At 34.7% G+C, this 21,708-nt stretch overlaps 1 protein-coding gene across 5 annotated transcripts in view; it reads right to left on the reverse strand.

The window, feature by feature from the left end:
* Positions 1-21,708, reverse strand: part of LOC100867566 (puratrophin-1) — a 344,145-nt gene that overhangs the window by 99,221 nt on the left and 223,216 nt on the right. For all 5 annotated transcript variants that reach the window (XM_086912709.1, XM_086912707.1, XM_012486434.3 and 2 more), the window contains 5 exons: positions 12,654-12,741; positions 12,491-12,583; positions 11,773-11,862; positions 6,983-7,200; positions 5,796-5,934 (listed from right to left, as the gene is read on the reverse strand). In XM_086912709.1, the coding sequence (XP_086768835.1) occupies positions 5,796-5,934; positions 6,983-7,200; positions 11,773-11,862; positions 12,491-12,583; positions 12,654-12,741 (628 nt within the window). The remainder of the gene's footprint in view (positions 1-5,795; positions 5,935-6,982; positions 7,201-11,772; positions 11,863-12,490; positions 12,584-12,653; positions 12,742-21,708) is intronic.

Here is a 21,708-nt window from a genome sequence, read left to right on the forward strand (position 1 = left end):
AATTCGAGCCCGATCGGCCCGCCTCTGATCCTCCTTCGTTCCTTTTTTTCCCCTCTCTCTCTCCTTCTTTTTATCCTCAACCCCTCCTCTCTCCTTTTCGTGCCAAGCGACCCGGTACACGCGCGCTATTTCCGTGAACCAAATACGGAGAGCTCGAGCCAACAGCATGGTGGAGGGCAGGCGAGCCTCGAGGACGAAGGTGGTTGCCGCGGATCGAAGTGGAACGCGTAATAACGGAATGCATCCGAGGTGATCCGCTTCGAGCTGTCTCGTCGAGTTCCACGACGGTGTTCGCGCCATTCAACGCGCGTTTCATTAAGGGTATGGCGTGTGGGTGTTTTTTCGGTTACGGTATGGCTTCCTTTCCTTCTTTTTTGGGGGAGGGAGGAGGTACGAATGTGTCTGCTTTCGAGGCGTGGGATTAATTGGGACTGGATTTTCTTTTTTTTTTTTTATTTCTTTTTTAAAATTGGATTAGTGGGGAGAAAATGTTGGCCACAGCGTGATAATTAGTATAGTATTGATTAAGGAGTTAAAATTGAAGAGTCAAACTTCACTTTTTTTGTTTTTTTAAATCCTGTATAATTTGAGTAGCAAGTCAATTCTTTGGAGAATATGTATTTATTGGTGGTTATAAAAGATCTGATCTATTTATTATTTATAAGTAATTTCTAGTTAATGTGAGATTGAAGGTGAATTAATTTTTTCTTTTATATGTTTTTTATGGGTTTTATAAATTATTTCTCAAAAACTTAACGAATTAGCGAATAACTATAAAAAGTTTTTTATATGAATATTTTGTACTAGAATATCCTGTTGTATCGAAGAAACGAATTTAAATGGATAAATATGAAAACAAAATAAATAAAATTCATATATTGAAATTAGACATACTATTAGTAATAGTCGAATAACGTTACGTGAAAAAATTGAAAAAGTTTCCTGAAAATACAATTAACGGTGAAACGTTTTCAAACTTGTATTGTGATGCAAAACGATCATTTTGAACCCTTTTTTGTTGATAAACAGATATTAAAGAAGAAATTTGTTATAATTCGAAAACAAATATTTATGCAAACTTCTTTTTATTCTTTTCACGTATATTCATCATTTGAAATTCTAAAATATATAATACTACTTAGATACTTTGACGAGTCAATATCTTCTTTCTTAGCTTCCCTTAGATTATTATTATAGAAACTTTTAGAACAATTATTCTAAAAACTTATTGTGTCATGAAATAGAAACAACTAACAACTAACCAAGAATTTTTTTCTTTCTTTCTTTCTTTCTTTCTTTTTATTCTGAATAATTGAAACATACTTTTACAAAATTATTATTATAGAAACTTTTGAACAATTATTCCAAAAACTTATGAATGTAATGAAATAGAAACAACTAACTAAGAATTTTTTCTTTCTTTCTTTCTTTTTTTCTCTTTTTTTATTCTGAACAATTGAAATATTGGCGGCTACTTTTTACAAAATTATTATTATTATAGAAACTTTTGAACAATTATTCTAAAAACTTATTACATAATGAAATAGAAACAACTAACAACTAACCAAGAATTTTTTTCCTTCTTTCTTTCTTTTCTTTTATTCTGAGTAATTGAAACGTACTTTTACAAAATTATTATTATAGAAACTTTTGAACAATTATTCCAAAAACTTATGAATGTAATGAAATAGAAACAACTAACCAAGAATTTTTTCTTTCTTTCTTTCTTTTTTTCTCTTTTTTTATTCTGAACAATTGAAATATTGGCGGCTGCTTTTTACAAAATTATTATTATTATAGAAACTTTTGAACAATTATTCTAAAAACTTATTACATAACGAAATAGAAACAACTAACCAACAACTTTTTTCTAACATATGCTGATCTATGAGATTAGGTTCGTTCAAATCCTTTTCCTTTTTCTATCTTATTTTCAACAATTGAAACATTGGCGGCTACTTTTTACAAAATTATTATTACAGAAACTTTTGAACAATTATTGCATAATGAAATAGAAACAACTAACATGCGTTGATCTATGAGATTAGGCTTATTCAAATCCTTTTCCTTTTCCTTCTTTTCTTTTATCCTCAACATTGGCGGCCACTTCTTACAAGTTTGAACTAATTATTACAAAATCAAAGTGAATTTTGCTGAGTGATACGCTCGCCGGAGAACAAGGGCCAATTCTTCCCGGTTTTCGTTTTCGTCGAGACGCAAACGTGAAAGCGGTCCCCGCCAACAATTAAACAATTGTCGGCACCGACCCACTTCCCAAACGAGCAAAGGAATCCTCGCGCCTGTCGAACAACGCGCGCCACTGTTCGTCACGCGAAATAAAAGGCATCATGCGAGATCCTTTCGAATCTCGAACACTCGAACTGTTCGTCTTATATGGCGAGACATTTCGCCGCAAAGGATTGCACGGATCCCCCGATACACCGACCTCCAGGAGGTCGTCGTATTCGAGGAGTGGTCGAATTGAATTCTGAACGCGGTTGTGGCTCGTGTTTGCTTATCAAGATTCTCGATAATTCTTCTCTGTGCAAGCGACGAGTAAAAGTGATTGGTTCGATGATATAAGAAGGAGAGATGTTGGCATTATTTATATACGCTAAATAAATAAAATTATTTTCCCGTCACGAGAACTGCCAATGAATCACGTGATCAAAGCGTGAATTAATCGTAAGAGGATACAAATCCGTAAGTTTGGAACGTAAGAAAGAAAATTTTGAAAGAAAATTTCATTACACTCGATTATTTAATATTACCAATAATATTTTCGTGTTTGTGTTTACCTTCGATCCTCTCCTCGATTTTAATTTCTATAAAAATCGTAAATTAATAACTCTTAATACCGAATAATTCAATCATTCTGTGTTTGAATGAAAAATCTTTGACAATGGAAATTCCTGAAATTCCTTGTAACGACTGTAAAGGTACTGTTATAATGGGCAAGATACCTTATGAATATTCACGTCACGTCTTTTCCATTAAATAACGATTAACGAGTTAACATCTCGTAACGAGACTTAGCCGAGATGAGATTTCGGTCATCGGTGCTGTTGACCTCCTTAACGACGACGCTAAGCAACTGACCGCTTCGATGAAAGTTGTAAGAAAGTGATGGGAAACTTTAGACAGTGAGGCTCACGTGAGTGATCAACTCATGATGTCATTAGGGGGGGGGGGGGGAGAGGAGGAGGGTCAAGAACTTTCTCAAAATGTTCGATATTCAACCTGTTCGAATCACCGACCGTGCGAATCTTCCTGCAGTAACAGGCCAACGCTTTTCTCTCTCCCCCCCCCCCTCCTCCACCCCTTTTTTTTTTATTAGAACGCTTATGAAAATAATACCCACAACAAATCGATTCCCTGGATTCGTAAATTTGCAATTAAATTCGATCGTTACACCCGATACTTTATTTTAATAAAGTATATTTCATAATTCAACAATAATGGAGAGATTGAATCATTGATCAAATTGATTTCCATTCTTGATTCTTTATTTAATCAATATCGAGTTAGATAATTTGTCGACTCTATTTGAATCGTAGACGTAGGGGGAGAGGGGGAGGGGGGAGAGAGCCAAACATTGGATTGATCCCTAGGAATTGCCTAGAATTCGATCGTGCAAAGATGTTGCATCAAGATGTAGCAATGGCATATTTTCGCTGAATTCCAGTTTCAGAATTCGTTCGATTTCCTAACGCGATTTTGAATCGTCGACACAATTGCATTACGCGTGTTTCCGCGAGGAACGTGAGCCGTGTCACGTGCACGTACGCATGGATCGTGTCGGGACACATGTTTGCCGACGTGTATGCGGCGCGTACGACAAACTGATTACACGTTTAATTAGCATAATACGATGAGAAAATAAGACGTTTTGTTTGCTCATTAATCGAGAATTTTTAGGTTACGAAACATTATTACAACGGTACGATAAAAATAAACGCTAAAATTCAATCAAAACAGCCAGGTTGGAGAACATTAATATTAATTTTCATAGAAACAGAAATTATATATCCGATCATTAAAATTAAGATGGTAAAAATGAAATTCAGATAAAAATATTTTCTCATATGATCCTGATTTTAGTCTCAACTATTAAGACTCGCAAGACAAATAATATGACCGAGTTGCTACAAGTGCTTGTACAAGTAATTTTATTAATTTTTCTTCAAAAAAAAAAAAATCCCAAATCTTTCGTTTCCAAGTGATGTCCAAGTAGCTCCATTATAAATAAATTTATCGAAGACAGAACTTCCATCCATCCCACGAATCATAATTTAAAACACATCTCTCTCTCATTATTCACGTTATGGTCTCCGGTTTCGCCAAGCTCCAGGCAATTTCTTGGACAACTGCGTTGTCCAATCGTCCAACCAATCCGTCTTCAGTCCAGAATCGGCGCGGAATTACGAAACTCGAGCCTCCTTCCGCGATCCATCGTCACAATCGGCCGATTCCCACAGCGCCAGCGGCCGTTTAACGATCCGCCGACGTCCCATTATCGATTATTCTCGGTTATGTGCAAACACTCCCCCACGATAACGCCGCGTGTCGAATCAAGACACGGCTAATCGCACTCGCGATTTCCATGCGTGTGAAGGGGGGGGGGGGGGGGGACGTGGCTCTGGAGGAAGTGGAGGAAGTGGAGGACGAGGAACGTTCGACGGGTTTTGGGTAACTGGGTCGAATCTGATCGCTCGTAGCCAAGGAGATGAACTGGCTTGGTCGAAGGAAAGGGGAAATTGTGAGATCTATTTTGCTCAAATTTGTTAATAATCTTCTCTTGAATCGAGGATTTGTTTCGTTCAATTTTGATAAAATTTTCAATATTTATTCACATTCCATTCTCATTACGTCAATCTTTCCTATTTGGATGTAATTAACAAGTATTTAAATGCTATAATATAAAATATAATGGTGTGCAAATACTTTTTGTAATTATTGTAAACTCGCTTATATTCTCCCAATTAAAACAATTTTAATTGTCTGAAGAGGGACACACACAGTCTAACCTTTCGTTAGTTCGATCAGAAATCAAATATAAACCTAACCTAACGTAATCTTTCGTTAGTTCGATCATAAATGAAATATAAACCCAACCTAACCCAATCTAATCTTTCGTTAGTTCGATCAGAAATGAAATATAAACCTAACCTAACCTAATCTTTCATTAGTTCGATCAGAAATGAAATATAAGCTAACCTAATCTTTCGTTAGTTCGATCAGAAATGAAATATAAATCTAATCTAACCTAATCTTTCGTTATCAGAAATGAAATTAAACCTAACCTAACCCAACCTAATCTTTCGTTAGTTCGATCAGAAATCAAATATAAACCTAACCCAACCTAATCTTTCGTTAGTTCGATCAGAAATGAAATATAAACCTAACCTAACCCAACCTAATCTTTCGTTAGTTCGATCAGAAATCAAATATAAACCTAACCCAACCTAATCTTTCGCTAGTTCGATCATAAATGAAATATAAACCCAACCTAACCTAATCTTTCATTAGTTCGATCAGAAATGAAATATAAGCTAACCTAATCTTTCGTTAGTTCGATCAGAAATCAAATATAAACCTAACCTAACCCAACCTAATCTTTCGTTAGTTCGATCATAAATGAAATATAAACCCAACCTAACCTAATCTTTCGTTAGTTCGATCAGAAATGAAATCGAGTTTCGAACAAGAATGAACAAATCGACCCCGATAAACGAATGATTCGAATCACTTCTCCAGTGCAAAAAGTTGGTCAAAATTTTCTGGATAACACTTACCTCGTGCGCCTGGTCCTCGATGCTCCTGAGAACCGCAAGATTCCTTATAGTGGCGCGGCGGGACTCGAACGATGATTCGAGCCTGGTGGCTGCGTTCCCGACCTCCTCCACCAACCTCCGTGCCCGTTTCACCGACAATCTGGAAAGATAAAAGGGAGGCGTCGTAATCGGTGACGCACCGTTAGGAATTCCCTCTGGTGGCTGGCTTATCGCTAACGAAACATCGAACTCGCCAACCCCGCGAGTGGGCGCTAACACGACACAGACATTATCGTCGTCTTCGTTATAAAACGTCCCTCACACGGTTTCCACCTGGAAATATGTAAGCATTCGCCGTCTCGACAACCGGTCGAGTCCTTCCGCCAGCCTCGCTCAGATGAGAATTCTTAAGGAAATTGTTGATGAAAGGAACGACGAGAAGTTATGGTAAGTTTCCCCTCCTCGATCCGAGGAAATTAATAGGCGAGTATTTCGAAGAGGAGAGACGTGTCGGATGACGTTGAAATGGATAATCTGGTGATTTTAATTTTTTTTTTTTTTTTTGGTGAAATTGGTAAGTGTGAATGGACAACGAATGAAAATTATCACAGTTAGTTGAAGATTGGTTGAAAAGTGTACACTTTTTTTATAATACATTTTTTCTTTATGAATGTACAAAGTATCATTTTGTTCACTTTAATTTACTTATGAATAGTATAACGATTCGTTTCAGAATGGATTAGAATATTTTAGTGATGAATGGAAAAACTTTTGTTAATTTTCTTAATTTTCCATCTTTTTATTTTCCAAGTGTAAATATATATTCATTACTTTTCAATCGATCCTTGTGTAAATTTTAACTCAACTTCCGAAACACCTAATCTTTGCATGATAAATTAATAGATTTAATAGTCGACAAACAAAAAGCTGATCGAAACTTATTTCTTAAATTATAATTTAAGTTTTAAGATGAAGCGAAAGAACATCACTCGTCTCATTTAAACTTAATTTTAGTATATCGACATTCATATTTGCTTTCTCTTGAATCGATCCTTCAAAAATATGTATAAAATTATGAAATTTGAACAGCTTTTAAAGAAAAATCATGTACGAATATTATTAAAATTTATACACGATATATGTTAGTACGTTTCAATACACTTCAAGCACAAAGAGTTAGTTTAAAAAAGCTATTACTGTACTCTAACCTAATGTAATCGAGATGAATGAGGGGCGCCGCGCGTTCCTCTAGCGAAGCGATCGCTTCCTCGGCATCTCGAGACGTTCTTCTCAATGAGGGATCCGTCAGGAGCCGACCGAGAGGCGTCAACGTGCCGGACAGGGTGGTGCACTCCTTCAGTTCTGACATTTCGAGGGCGAGCCTACGACCAGCCGATTGCCATTCCGTCATCAATCCATCGTAGTCCTGTAAAACAATATTTCCGCGAGTGTAATAAATGTGAATTTCGATGATGAATGTAATTTTTATCTTCCTCTATTCTTGTACACGATATCAATTTGTATTTACAATAAAATATTAGGTTCAATCGTAATGGAATTTTCTTTTTTAAATTACAGTAGATACTGTAGTGACATTGAAGAACATGTTTTATGTATTTAATGCTACGATCATTAAATATGAAAAAGAATCTTTCAAGGAACGCTTTCAGAATGTGCAAGAAAGATACTTTCAAAATTGAAATAATTGAAAAGGAAAATAGGAAGAAATAATTACAATATGGCCACCAATCGACTTGTTGTAATAGATATGATTCATGTGCAAATTCATGTGCTATTCTCTTAACTGATGGTAGAAATTACTTAATAGCATTCTTCTATATTGAAAGGTTACATACAATATAAGAAAAAAAGTTCACATTCACTATGATGTTTAGCTCATTATGTTACAATAATAAAATACAAGAGACAATGATATAAATCAAATTTTTTGAAAATTTCTACTCATATTAGTGGCTAAATTATTGAAGTTACTTAATTGATTCGTCAATTGAAAGTTTCAACGATAAAAAGATTATTGTACTACGTAAATCATTCTCAGAGGATGTATCTTATCGATTGGCTTCTCGATCTTTCAAAATAATACAAATTATCCAATTTAATTTTCTAAATATTTTACACAATTCTTATGAATTAAACATATCGTGGTGTATATTTTTATTGTAATCAATTACGTTAAGATATCAATAATCAAACATATTTGAATAAGATAATTGCGTTATCACAGAGAATTATTCCCGAATCTTCTCGAATCTTTGTCATGGTTCAAATAAGGATTTAAAAGTTTAACAGATCTGGAATGATTTATCATCGTGAGCAATTAGAATGAAAAATTATTCGCTAAAGCCATTTATCATACCCACGAAACGTATTAAATGTTTCGACATGAAAAAAGATATCGATTCGTAATTTGGGAACAAAAAGGAGAAGAAAAAGGAAAATATAATATATACACGAGACATTAAACTAATAATCGATCAATGACTAACTAATATTCAATGTGTACATACATTTTCAACAAATGCAAAATTAAATCTCATCTTACATCAATTTCTATCTCTCTTTTAAAATTGATTTTCCAAATACTCCTCGCACTTATATCTTAACTTCACTCTGCGCAATAATAATTCATAATACATCTGGTTACGATTCTCGTCACCAGATGTCTCGTTAACAAGTGCTGACATCTAGAAGAAGCTGCCTTCCCAAAGATAATGTCCCAAAAGATAAAAAAGGAGGAGAGACCTTCAAGCGAACGAAACACACAAAAGACCGCCTCCTAATCCTCGTTCGCTTTCCGATCACACTTCTAAACCATAAATTATTTCTCCAACCATTAATTCAAACGTGAACACGTGTTCTCTACTTATCAATCACTCCACCATTCAACTATTACGATAATCGTTGTTTCACCCGGACGATTCTTAAGCGTCTCACGATTTTAGAACGTACAAAACTGTTCCTGTGTACGAGATTCTTCGAGAAAGAGACAGCCGACCAAAGAACGTGGAAGACGAATTCTTACTTTCCTATGTCGAAGAATCCTGTGTCGGCTATCTCGACGACATAGGATCGCGGCTCGACCGTTATTTACGAACATTTTCCACGCGCGAAATTTTCTCCTTGTAACGTTTCCCGGTCGATTATCGTTCGCAAGGTTGCCAAGTCAGCCAAGACTTGGAATTCCGTGCCGCTTTATCGACACTTGCCGACCGATGGGATTCGCTATTGCGCTATTTAAGCACAATGGCAGAGATAATAATAGGCACGGTGGTCGTTGGATGGCCACCAAGGACGATGTATACAACAATTTATAAAGAAAAGAATTTCGTTTGTAAATTTCTTCGTATTCTTTTATTACGATATATATTAATTAACATTGAATAAATAATTACGAGATATAATATAATACGAGATATCGTTTAATAATATTTTTATATGCGATTATAAAAATTTGATGGTACGAAAATTAAGTATGATAAAGAAAAAAAGAAAATAGGAAAGTAAAAGGGTGTATAAATATTTTTTGCAGTGAAAAAGTTAAGAAGGATCGAATATAATTTGAAACTTCAACGTACTACTAATTTTCCTGATCCTAAATGTCATATTATTATGCTAATTCGGAAAACCCTATATATATCCTTAATTGTAGATCGTACAATTCCCAAGAAACATTCACTCGGCCCAACAAATCAAATCGGATGCGAACAGAACCGTGATAATAATTAACAAAAATTACTAAAAAAAAAAAAAAAAAAAAAAAAGAGTTAATCATACAATTGCCAAGAAAAAAGTAACGAATTACTCGTAAAAACCAAATCCAAATCGAACGCAATAACTACATAATACTATAATCATACAAAATTATCAATTGAGAAAATATCGTACACGATATTTGCGTTGCTCGAAATCGAACACGAACAATCACGCATGGCTATACGCATGATCGGCGAAAATTACAAACCAGAATTCGAAAATCGTATAATCTTCGTTTCACAATTTGCTAATCCTTCACAGCTATAAAATAAAATACCGCCCAACTACGAATGCTCGACTCAAAATACACGAAGCGTATATATGTGTCGCGGAGAAGAAAAGAGATTCGAGAATCTCCGTGACCAATAGGAGAACGAAGACGTGTCTCCTCGTTTCTCCTCCCCCCCCCCTTTAACGGGACCCATTAAAACGTCATTAAGCGGTTTGGCCGTAGGTTGAGAGCCACGGATAAATTGGTAACATCGGTCAGTGCCACCGGGATAAATTCCTCGACAATAATTGCGCCGCGAGTCGAGGCGACCGATACAATTATTCCGCTCACGATCGCCCAACCATTTTTCATCCAACCTGCCGAATCACTGTCGTGATTCAGTCAACCGGGCCCGGCGAAATTCGTGCCCCGATTAGCGATGGGATCGAGCGGCTCGCGAGTGGATTTGAACGAATTCATTTCGCGTTTGAACTTTTCAAACTTTTTTACAAATAACTTAGAATTTTCTCATCTTAGTAATGGGTTCAGAATCAGCTTGTAAATAGTTTTTCAAAAGGAAACGATACCTTTTCGAGGGTTATTTGTTAGGTTGAGAAATTTTTGCACGATCAAACGATATTATTGAAAAGGAAAAGAGTGTTCGATTCGATTTAAATTTGTTACGTATTTGATTCCATCGCTACCACTTTTTTCCCCCCTCGTTCTCTCATATGACGGGACACACACTGTCGAGGCGTGATCATTTTCGGAAGCAATTTGTCGCGACTCTCGATTCGAGACGGATGAGCTTGCCCCGACTTGGCTGTCACTCGCTCAACTGCTTGCTTGTTAGGACGCTTGAACTCGAAGGTGAGGGTAAAGGAGGAGGAATCGAGAGAGTGGTTTGGGTTGGAAGAAGATTGAATATACCAGAGAAATCATTTTTTTCTTTTGCTTCGTGAGATGTCAGGGGATCTTGTCGTAAAGAAGAGTTATAATAGGATAACATAATTTGTCAATATGGCCTTAGGCTTTTTTTCGTGGTTAAAGCATGATAAAAGGATAGTAACTCGAGGAATGTAGCTTGAAAATAAAGATTTTTCAGCTTTTATATGTTGGGATACAAAACATTTAGTTGATTATATTTTTTTATTGTTTTACTTAAACTACTTTTTCTTAAAATTTTTACGTAAATTCATTCATAAAATCTTTATTGGTTATTCTGTCTATTGTGATACCTTATTTATCATAATATGCCATATTTCGATTATTTTCAAACGAAGACGAATATATATTTAATATATAAAATTCATGATAAAAAATTACCTTAAATATCTCTTTGATTTTAAAATGAAATGAATAGCGTATCATCAAATTAAAAGTGTAGAAGACAAAATCTTTAAAACATGGTTATTAATAAAGTCAACTACTTTCGATCCTACAATCGAAATGAAAAATTTGCTGCCGAAATAAAGCTTTTAAATTTTTCATGTATTAAGGGGAAATAAAATATTACGCGGAGAAAAGTAATCTTTAAGATAAAATTGTAATAATTGTAATCATCGTTTCCTTCGATAAAGTTTTGAGTTAAAGAATTTTATAATGAAGATTCTCATAAATTTACCTTTTTTAAAAAAAAGTAAAAATAAAAATATTGAAAGTTATAATCTATAATTTGAAAGATAAATGATTAATGAAAAATTCAACTTAAAAGAAATATCAAAGCTTTAAAAAAATATTAAATTATCGATAACTAAAGAAAATCTATGTATAAATATTAATCTCTATAAATAACGAATGATAATAATTGACCCTTTACACAAAAAAGAAGTACACTCTTATGCAAATATATAATATAAATTTTAATACAACATATTTCTTCTAATTATTTTATCATAAAAAAGAACGTATTATATTATATCTCCTATCCTTTTTTACACGATCAAAGAAAAGTATAACAATCGAAGAAAGAAGAGAATAGAAAGTGGTAATAAAATAGTGGTTTCGATTTACCTTATAAAACGCAATCCATTGCGTCTGGTCGTGGCTCCGCTCCAGCCTGGGAATATGTTCTCTCAAAGCGGCCTCATCAACGATAGTCGTCTGAAAGCAAAATCGAAAAAACGCTTTTAACCCGTCCGACAAGAGAAATGATTCTTACAGCTGTGTCTTCGAAAACCGTGCTCGAGAAGAAACGATTTCTTTTATTCTCGTTGAGAACCGAGCAATCGAAATGTGTGTAACCAATAGAACGCACGAAGAATAACGTTTGGAATCGAGCGAACAATAATCGCGTTTGACCATGGAAAAGGGGCACGTTGAACGCGATTGCTTAATCCTTTCATCGTGAAAGACACACGCGCATGCTTAAGTACCATGGAGACCGTGTACTTCATCGTCCACCACGTATCAATGTTTCCATTGTAATTAATTCGGATCAGTTAATCCATTCTTCGATAGAATCTTGAAATTCTCTATCGATTCGTTTAACTCGTGAAAATTTATCCTCTTCGATTTCATTACAAAGTAAAATTTCATCACCAACACAATTGACCATAAAGTAATACATCGTAAACATTATTATTATTATTATCCATTATAATTAAATTCTCAACTTTGATACTTGATGAAATATAAAAAAGCAATTAAAAAAAAACTTAAAAACTAAAGGAAGAGACAATTAAATAATATCATCATACGTCGTAAAAATCATAAAAATCAAATTGCTCACCTTGACGCAGCTCAAAGGTAGCTCCGAATTGATCGAGCTCTCGGCGAGCACACAACTCTGCACAACTATTGCTTGAGAAATGTTCGCTCGTCCCTGTAAAACGACAATCATCCCCTTCGTTATCCAATTTACCCCAACTTTTGCACATATAACACCCCCTCACCTGGACGAGTTTCAGAACCCTGTCGAGAAATTCCAAGCATTCGTGTCCTCGAACCAGAAGGGTGAATCCATTCTTGGTAACGTCGGAGCTGGAATCATAAAGAAAGAGATGAGAGCGGTCGATGACGAGGAATACACGAAATATAAATCTCAAGCGGGATGAATTATCTTTGGCATTCCGTGCGTGAGTCATCGTGATACGGTAGCTTGACAAGATCTCCCACGTGAGGCGGCGTGTCGTCGCGATTTCTCCTCCGAGTCATGCTCCGAGAGTGAAACGAGTCATTCGTCGTGTCGACACGTTCGCGCGCCGATTATAAGCGGCCCGAGGATACGACCTGATCCAACAGCGGGACGCTTGATCGTCTCGCTTTGACCTTCGAGCCGGATAATTGAATAATTTATATCTCTTTTCGAGCGTTTCCCTGTACTCGACTTGACGCGCTGTTGCCACACGGTGTATTTACGTGTAATCTCATACGATTACAAAGAATTTTTCTTCCTTTTTGTGTGCGTGTGTGTGTGTGCGCGCGCGAAGAACGAGCGGAGATGAAGGATTTAGAAATCAATCAATCAGAGCAAGTAGATGATAGATGTTAAAAATGAGATTTTTCAGATGATAATTAAATGCGTGTAAATTATTAATATCTTTCATTAGGCTTTTCTTAAATATTCATCTCAAAGATAAAGTTTAATAACTTTTTCAAAAAAAAAACTACATAATTCCATCCGAGTGAAAATAAGATCAACATTTCCTAAGCCAGTTTTCGACGAGAGCACATTTAGAGCAGCACCACAATTAACCCGTTCCCCTGCGATTTTTATCCCTATCGTGTGTGTGTGTCCCTTGGAAGGGAGCAACGTTCCACTCGAGGATTATATCAAGAGTATCGAGTGAGAGAAAAGCGTGTCACGATCCTGCGTTAAGCCGCGACACGTGGGTGGTGCGCGTAAGTATGTGTATAGCGTTTCTCACGCGGCTCCAGTGGCACAACAGCCCATATTATCCTCCCCTCGACCCGTTTTCGTGCGCACGGCAATCACGCATCCACTACTCCTCGGTGGCGTACGAGCCAAGCGGCCACAATGCCGCTTTAATCCGCCTCGAATCTCGTTTCGCCATACAAGCTTTCATTCAGCACCCCTGTTCTATTCGATCGAAAATCGGTCTCGAGACGGTCTGTCTTAATCTTCCATTCACCTTAATGGAACGGGGCAGGGGAAAAAATTGACTCGGCCAGACGGAACATTCATTCGGAACATTTGGTCAGACGTTATTCAGATTAGTCGGACGATAATTAATTTTTCTTTTTTTTCTTCCAAGTACTTTGATAGAAACGATTTATCCATATTGAACCCTTCGTGCTATGAGTCTGACTCGTTGAATGAATTTTTGTCAGTTCCAATTTAGTTTGATTTAGTTTTCACCACGAGAAGATCACGATTCTTATAATCTAAAGCAGAAGCGAATGTGCTAGTGATTTTAGTTTTCGAAGTGAGATTTGTACAAGATAAGAAACATTTACGCGTTTGTATATATAAGAAAGCGTTTAAACCACGCGGGACTATTAATTTTTAAATGATTCATTTCTTATAATAAAATTTTTCCTTTATAACATATTATTTATTTTTTAAGCGTAGCATTATTACATCCCTATAGAACAAAAGCACATTTCAAGACTGTAATTTCTATTAAAGTATTCTTATTTATGAAATATAATTTTGAAACTGTTATTTCTCGTTTATTAAAAAATAATCATTTATTTCTATACTTGTATTTCGACTCGTATCGCAACTGTTTTCGAGCATCATATTCATCCGTCAAATCGAACGAGCGATTCTGCAGTTTCGTTTGCCAACAATGGATCCAAAGATGGATACCTGTTAGAATGCACGAGTAGACAGTTACAATCGAATTGTAAATCCACGCGTGTCATCCGCGACTCGGTGTTAGGGGTTAATTGAGAGCGAGTGGTCGCCTATAAGCAACTTTCTATGGAAAGCGCGGTGAGGAATGCGTAGTAAATGCGTTTCTGCGTTCGTGCGAGTCTTTTTTCGTATCGGTTGGAAGACGGAATGCGTTAAATTCCTCGCGCTTCCGCGGTTTCCCGAGGAGGATTCCTCTCCTCGTTTCGAGAAGGGCAGTTACACACTGTTGGACAGTTGACATTTGTTTGCGGCGGCGGCCCCGAGTTATGGATCGTAAAACGTTCGAGGCGGCAGCTTCCCCTCGATTCCCCTCTCCTCCACTCGGTATCGATCGGGCCCGATGTTTTCAGGCGAGGGCTTTTTATAGGAAACGTAAATTTTAACGCGAATTACGGTTTTCTCTCCGCGGCCACGATGAAATTGCCTTTTAAACGGACGAGTATATATTACTCGCGCGTTTTATTCTGCCGTTCCTTCCACCTTGACACTATTACTTATACCATCCAATTAGGCTCTCTCGCGGTGTCCCTTCGCGCGCGATCACGAATGCGACCGGGGAAAAATCGGCCCGCTTATCGAGGCGATCGACGGTTCAGGGAAACGCGTGACTAACTGTTCCGTGACGCTGTGAACGTATCATTACCGTGCATGAAAACAGCTCGTAAATTCAATAAATACGGATACGAGCGCGGAACAAGACGAAGCGGATCCGTATACGATAGCCATCGGATCAGTCCCTCTTGCTTTCCATCTCTTCTTCGAGACGAATCTCGAGAAACTAAATTTTCAATACTACTCTGTTTTGTTCGAATGGTTAGGATTTAATATTATAGTTGGGTGGCTTGCATCTCGATGAAATCGTTTGCGAAATTGAGGCTATCGATCTCCAAATATCACTCTCTCCAAACTATTTAATTTTATCACCTTACGTATTTACTTTTTTTTGTGAAAAGAGGAAGAAGAGTTTATTAATCGTGTTATATATAGCCAATTAAAGTTAAGTAAGTTCGATATAAAGAATATTTATCCAAGAAGATTATAAGAAGGAAAAGGAAATATACAATATTAAAAAATGTATCTTGCACAAGTCTACTTAATTTATTTTGAGAATAGTACAATCGATATAGAAACAATCGAAGGAAGTACGACACCTGTTATACAGATGGATATTTCTCAGATTGACGAAACGGAAATGCAACTTGTAATTACCATGCTATTATCGAACGTATAAACAGGTCATCTTTGCAGTGAAATTTGCCATCGATGGGTCTGTTAGCATGGAAAGAAATACCGCCATATTGAATAATTTTGTTGGGATTGTTATCGAAACATAATCGACATTTATTCATATACTCGAACCTATTTTTTTATTTTTTTTCTAACACGTGAAAAAATGTATCGTAGAAAGTGAAAGTAAAATTCAATCAACGATTACTGACACGGTCGACTAATGTTTCAACGAAACCATGAAATCGTTGATTATAAATCGTTAAACATCGAATATAGTTCAATATTTTAATAACGTACGATAATAACTGTTTAAATTAAATTATCAAAAGTCTTACGGATTTAAATCCAATATACGTTTCAGCGAAAATATTCATTTTCCATTAGTGAATGATGCTGTGCACATTTCGATATATTAATTTCACTTCCATATTTGTACACGTAGTATATGGACTTCCATTAGCAGGATCACGATTATGGTCTTGATAAAGACATGAATAATTTATTAATATGTAAAAAAATCTTTTTTACAAAAATCGATTAAGATTTATTTATTTAAAAAAATTGTGACAATTGAAATTTGTGATAAATCAATCTTTGCATTACTTTTGACTTATAAAACAATCTTGCAAAGATATCCTAGAAACAAATTAACACCTTGTACGATGCAATTATCATTCCAATTTTTCAACAAATATAACAAAATCTAGAATACTTAACCGATGATGTATACCTGATTATATTATATTATTAATTACAAAGTAACTCTCATCCAATTTTGCTTTAATTGATGGACCTAATGTTTGTAATAGTTTTTTATTTTTATCATTTTATATGACAAGTGAAAAATATTATAAACGTAAAGAAAGCGTACGGTATATTTTATTATTGTTAAGATTTTCAGTTACATGATTTTATGACACGGTCAATACAATTGCTATTATGTAAGAAAGGACTAGCATTTCTGCCATCTGGATGCCAATACTCGGATGGTACGTGACTCAGGCATCATTTTCGAATTAGACAATGCAGCGTAGTCTTTTGGTATTTTTTCCTATTTCAATAGCAAAAATCCTGTCGTAAATCTCAAAGTTCCTAGAAGGTCGAGTTGTTGCTGAATGACCTCGCGTTCGACTCGTACATCCTTTACAACGAAAGGCCTCTATCCCTCCGGGAATTGAATGTGCCGAGGGTGTAATGGAAGAAGGGATACGAGATTTAAAAAAAAAAAAGAAAAAAAAAACCTTATAATTTAAGAAATGAAATCATAGTTTTGTATCAAAACAAACGCATAGTGCCATTTTATAACTCATTAAAGTTTTATTGCAACTTGTAGATTTAGAATTTTGGTTATATTCAAAAATTCAAAAATTATTTTTGTTACAATTTATAATTATGTTATAAAAAAAATTTCAATTGCAACTGTGTATATTTTTAGTTCTAAAAAAAAGAAAAATACATGTTCATCTATAAGAACGTTTTACAGTTCCATATCACATATCACACGCGCAGTTCAAGTTTGATAAGAATATGTACAACCTGTTGTTGGACCTCGACTCGTTTAAAATTCTGATAAGAGTGGCTTCGTTAACACGATAATTGTCAAGCGAAACATTCCATCAAGTTCTTAATACACCTGCATCGGTGGATCAGCATACAGATCTCCCCATTGAAATTGCAAACTACTTGATAAGTATTTTTAGATGCGGAACTTCGAGCAACGACCGGTATAAATTCTACACGCAATTTCACTTAAGTGCGCATGCAAAATTTACAAATATCTATTAACTTTAAATTCAGAAAAGTTTACGAAGTATCAATTATTCCTAAGGATCAGAAGAAAATAAAGGCATTATTATATAAGATATAAATGTAGAATAATTTTCTTTTATTCTAAAATCATCAAGTGGAGTCTTATAACGAAAGAATGATTAAGAAATAATCGATGAAATATAATTTGTTTAATCTCGAATCTACGAATAATCTTTAAACTTATTTCCTGATACATTTTTGGGAGTTGCGCAAGCTTTGAGAAATGACAATAATTATTTTTATTTATCACATAGAAAAATTTATGACGAAAATTTCCAACTCAACTACGTTTCGATATATTTGTATGAGAATACAATAAATAAATGATAAAATGTTAATAAAATTAAATTTCATATATAAGAAAAAGTTTCGAATAACAATAAACTCTGGGATCACGAAATCATTATGCCTGATATTAATCTTTTTAGCGAAATATTATAAAGGAAGATAAAATCCGAATCTAAATTCTAGACGTAGAACAATAAAGTTTCAATATCATTTAATATTCTCGAACTTTATATTCAATTCATCTTTAGAATTAAAATATCACATATATTTATTTCACTCTTCAAATTAAAAAAAAAAAAAAAAGAAGAAGAAATAAATCAAAACGATTAAGGCAGAAAGAACTCGATAGAAAAGAACAAAGAGCATGAAAAAGATGAAGGAGGAACGGTAGAAAAAGAGAGGCTCGAGTGGAAGATACGATCTCGGAAGTGGGTCGACAAACTACAGTTCCAGATCCACGGTTCCGCGGGGAAAAGCGAGATAGCAAGGAGGGACGTTTCGCCGGACCCGTTACCATCGAGCACGAAGGGTTTAGAGACGCGGGAGGGACGATCGGCAAACGGTAGGAGGGGGAGGCATGGTTAAAAGGATTGATGCGCGTCCATAACTCATGCAGAGAATGCGGTCAGGTGCACAACTGGATCGGCCACGGAAATCCTCCGCGATCTTATCGTCTTGCAATCTTAGCGAATGTCGTGACTCCCTATCGTTGGAGCGATATGCAACGTGATGGCGAATGCATGGATAGATTTGCACTGCTTTGCTTGTTTGGGATGCGAGTCAATTGTGTTAGAGCAGCGACATCTGTATTTATCTACCGACTCGCGCATGCGTCGACTGTCGCGCGCGATTAATCGAGCTTCTTGCAACAGAAGGAAGACACATTCCATAACGAGTTTTAAATTTAAGAGAACGACGGTGAAATTAAACAAACACGAGCATAATAAGGAAAATAAACTTTATATAGGTAAATTAAACGGAATTGAAATACAAATTCGTTTTGTATTCTTTAAATACATTGATATAATATGTTAATATATTTATGGAATATCTTTGATTCTAAAAATCAAAAATTGATAAAAGTACTAGTTAGGTTAGGCTTATCTATTAACGCAATTAAAATCATTCTATCTGTTTCGCAAACTTCAAGTTTATAATCGTGCAAAAGTATCTCATGAATTATACACACTTTATACACAAGCGTATCATGATTTTTTTTACTTTTCCACACAAGTTTCGTCCACATAATCTAAAAAAAAGGCCTTTAAAAGTGAAAATTGAGCAGATAAATCGCGACAACCGGTAATTAACGAGAGACGATTTCCTATCACATCCTACGATTTCGATACGGTGAATGGAATCCTTGCTATTTAATGGACGCAATGTTTTCTTTTCACAAAGATTGAGTATTATAATTAAGTCCAATTAATAGAAAATAGAATTATGCTAAATTAAGTATAAATCATTGCAATACAAATAAATTATTCTTTCAAAATTTAATGTTATTTATTTATTTTTTTTTTAAATATCGATTGATAAACATGAATTTCTCAAAATGTTTTGTACATGTATTCTTATACGATCTTATATCTCAGTGTATAAGTTATCTCAGTGTACAAGTTACATCGTATATAATTTACGCGAAGTAAATCTTTCACTGTGGAACGGAAAATGTGGGACAAATTTTCTCAGTAACATGATAACTATCTATTAAAAAATGTTTAATGTTTTTCATCGATACATCATCCATGGTTCGTTTTATTATTGATTAATTGTCGAAAGTGTCCTCCTATTAATATTGAGAACTTGAAGTATGTTATGCAATGGACAACTATGTATGAATATCTTATTAGAATCGACAGCAGCCTTATAAATATATGTATACAATTGTAAGACAGCTTTCTATGATTTATCATTCCTGCATGATTATTAATCACGTTTACCACGAGGTTTAACTAATTTTAGTTAACGAGAGAGATGTTCTTCTTAATTAATATTTTATAAGTATCCACGGAAGCAAAATTTCAACAATCACATTAATCAAATTATAAGTATGCCGATTTGTGGAAGAAACTTTTTAATTGAAATCATTCGATATCTTGGATAGAGATCGAAAATTGGATTTCTGATTTTTATAACATAAAATCGTTTCTCAAAATAATTCATGAAATTTTTATTCACTAATTTGATTATTTCTTTCATGAATGATAAAATCTTGATGAATGAAAAGATATCGAATGATTTTTTGATCGAATGATGGATATTTAATTCAAATTATTAATAAAGAAAACTTTATTCAATTTATATCGTTTTAGAATAATAAAATGGAACTGAATTTATTAGAATTTATTAAAATTATGACACTTTTGCAATTGGATGTTTCGTTACAACGTATTCCTTTTAATTCCTCCATTATATCAATAATCAAAATTTTCATTATTGAAATGTAAATCGATATTATGTCAAATAATGATGATTCAGTTGAATTTAAAAATCATTTAAAAAATGATAACAAACTTTAAAATTAATCTTAAATCAAAGGTTAATCGTTTCGACTTATTATTTCTCTTTCATTCTCAATATCTATTTTTATCTATTTTTTATTATTCACCACTATTATCAATTTAATTTACATTGAATTTGAGATAGTATTTAAGGAAAAATAATTTTTAAAACTTATTTTTAATAGCAAAAAAAAAAAAAAATAGAATATCAATTTTTATCAATTTTAATATTTTTCCCGACACATTAAAAAATACTTAATTTTCGTTAAAAAGTTTGTTACCTCCAATTTCTCCATTTCCGAACCAATTCTTACACTTTTGATTCTTTAAACTTAAATTACTGCGACTAAAGAAAAAAAAAAAAAAAAAAAAAAATATACAATCTATCATTTTCGATCGTCCTTTAAACTCTAAGCTGACTTATTATAATTTAAATACCGTACAATTTTATTCGAGGCATTCGAGTAATCATTTCTATACAAATATAAAAAAATATAATTCCATAAAAAGAAGAAAAAAAAAAAAAATACGTGGAAACGAAAATTCACAGATAATTATTATTTCGCCTCGATCGATAAATAATCCGCCATTGCCGCTACATCAACGTCGGTTTTGCGCTTTCCCACTGTGAGTGCCGCCGCCGGAAAATAAAAAAAAAAAAAAAAAAAAAAAGGAAAAAAAAGTGACAAACGAGGAAAAACGCTAATGAATCCCGCGTAACCGGTGATCGGTGATTTATGGTGATCGTGTTCCGCTCATGGGGTCATTATGACACTGGTTAGCTTTCGTCGGCGGATTCCAATGGCACGATAGCGCACACTCGCCGCTTTCCTCCTCGCTACTGAAAGATATCGACGATAATGGACACGCACGCGCAACGACCAGAAACTTTCGCAACCCTGGCGACCTTCCGCGTGCCCGATTGGGGGATGCGCTCTCAGGTGAAAACGCGCGTTCCATTGTCTCGGATAATCGTGGGAAACGTTGGATCGAGGGCTATTAATTTGCATTCTGGATTGTCTCGTGTGAACAAGTATGTGAAAGTGAATGATACTTATTTCGAATGCGCGTAATATTTGAAATTTGAGGGTGAAATGTATTTATAATGTTTGTGTACAAATATTCTTATTGGAAGTTAATGAATTGTTGGATGAAATGGAAAAATATGAATTTTGGGGATGGAGAATTGTTTGTCACTTAACAAATTAATCGACATTTTTGTGCAATTGATTTGATTCAAGCATGTTCCATAATTAACTCTGTATCTGTTATTAGCAGTAGTTCTTTTACTTATTT

This window comes from Apis florea, unplaced genomic scaffold (genome assembly GCF_048593485.1).
Source record: "Apis florea isolate Af1SG1 unplaced genomic scaffold, ASM4859348v1 contig_3493_pilon, whole genome shotgun sequence".
NCBI lineage: Eukaryota > Metazoa > Arthropoda > Insecta > Hymenoptera > Apidae > Apis > Apis florea.